This window comes from Limulus polyphemus, unplaced genomic scaffold (genome assembly GCF_000517525.1).
Source record: "Limulus polyphemus unplaced genomic scaffold, Limulus_polyphemus-2.1.2 Scaffold9488, whole genome shotgun sequence".
Taxonomy (NCBI): Eukaryota; Metazoa; Arthropoda; class Merostomata; order Xiphosura; family Limulidae; genus Limulus; species Limulus polyphemus.
Window position 1 is genome coordinate 19,675 of NW_013675098.1, and position 1,913 is coordinate 21,587.

The window sequence follows — 1,913 nt, forward strand, 5'->3', positions numbered from 1 at the left end:
CTTTCGTCAGAACGTTTATTTCATCAAAGACAAACCATTCGTCAGAACGTTTATTTTATTTCATCAAAGACAAACCATTCGTCAGAACGTTTATTTTATTTCATCAAAGACAAACCTTTCGTCAGAACGTTTATTTATTTCATCAAAGACAAACCATTCGTCAGAACGTTTATTTATTTCATCAAAGACAAACCTTTAGTTGTATAATTAATTTTTTATTCATGTTGTGATCTAATTTGAATATTTTATATTATTAAGAGTGTTCATTGTAACATGTGAAAATGGATAGCATGTAACATGTTGTATGTATATGAATCTCTAACATTGAAGTGCTGTAGTTGATAATCTTATGTATAACACAAAATACGGTTTTTTCAGATAATAAAAGTGTAATGTTTTTAGACACAGCAACAGGACACATTTCTCATCAGTGCTGGAGGCAGTAAAATTCTGGTGTGGAATTTTTACTCCAAGAGAAACGAAGGAACTCGTGCAAAGACGTGTAAAGTTAACACCCATAGAGACGTAGTAACTTGTGTAGCAGTGTCACGTGATGGTAACCTCGCCGTCTCGGGTAGGTTTGACGTTCGTACGTTAGGGAATTGTCTACTATGACAACTAACAGAAATCCATCCACGTGCCAAGACAACCTCGAAATATTTAACATTAAAACTACAGCTACCATAGTAACCTGTTGTTATCCTGTACTTTTCTCTCTGTAAAGTTAGGGTAAGCTGGGATTAAGACCTCGTTTCCATAGAAGCCCAAACTAAACATTTAACATTAAAACTACAGCTACCATAGTAACCTGTTGTTATCCTGTACTTTTCTCTCTGTAAAGTTAGGGTAAGCTGGGATTAAGACCTCGTTTCCATAGAAGCCCAAACTAAACATTTAACATTAAAGCCACAACTACCATAGCAACATTTTACAGTCCTGAAAAACATGAATATGCTTAAAATACAGTTTGAGCCCTACTTTTACAAAACAAACTAAGGAAATAAATTTATCAATTAGTTATTATAAAAAAGCTAAGTTATAGTTATTAAATTTTCATGCCAAGAAAAAAAATGTTTTTACTTAAACTTTAATGCAATTATTGAGTCGTTGCTTAAAGAAAGTTCTTCTGAAATATAAACATGAATATTCTTGTAAAACTTAATATTTATAAAACTGATAACCACAGTTTTAACTTTTTTTAATACGGCAAGTAAAAATAGTCTTGTTCAAACAATTATTTTATCCGAAAGTTGAAATTACCAAATTGTTTTTCTTGCATCTTCAATTAGAAGGATTTCGTTATCGTTGATTTTGTATGTTTGTTTATATTTGTGTTGTTATGATTATAATAAAACAGCTAATCCATCTTGAAGCTTTTCTACAACTATCTAAACTGTTCTTGTATTTAGGTTCTAAGGACCACTTAGTAAAGGCGTGGCATCTTTCTTCTGGAGAGACACACACGACACTTGAAGGTCATTCTGGTCCAATTACCTGCGTGGCCTTTGCTCCCAACGGTTTATTTGTTGTATCGGGGTCAGAGGACATGACCCTCCGAGTCTGGGGTTTAACTCTTGGCCTAATAGTCTCTACGTTTAAGGTTTGTAAATACTGTTTGTTTTCTCTTCTGAGAACTTTCACTTGTAACACAAAACTATAACACGTGTTATTGTTAAGAAACTTCACAATTTAGATCCAGTAAACTTTTTAATAGCCTCTAACTATGAGTCAGATTACACAGCATATTTAACGCTGGATTTGATAGAATTCTAACTTTGAGTCAGATTACACAGCATATCTAACGTTGGACTTGACGGAATTCTATCTATGAGTCAGATTAAACAGCATATTTAACGTTGGACTTGATGGAATTCTATCTATGAGTCAGATAGACACAGCATATTTAACGTTGG

General features: G+C 33.1%; 1 protein-coding gene across 1 annotated transcript in view; it reads left to right on the plus strand.

Moving 5' to 3' along the window:
• Nucleotides 1-1,600, plus strand: part of LOC111083431 (probable serine/threonine-protein kinase PkwA) — a gene marked incomplete at its 3' end in the record, with an annotated part of 4,016 nt that extends 2,416 nt beyond the window's left edge. Inside the window, exons 3-4 of the mRNA XM_022379940.1 lie at nucleotides 403-574; nucleotides 1,410-1,600. Coding sequence (XP_022235648.1) covers nucleotides 403-574; nucleotides 1,410-1,600 — 363 coding nt within the window. The remainder of the gene's footprint in view (nucleotides 1-402; nucleotides 575-1,409) is intronic.
• Nucleotides 1,601-1,913: the final 313 nt, after the last annotated feature.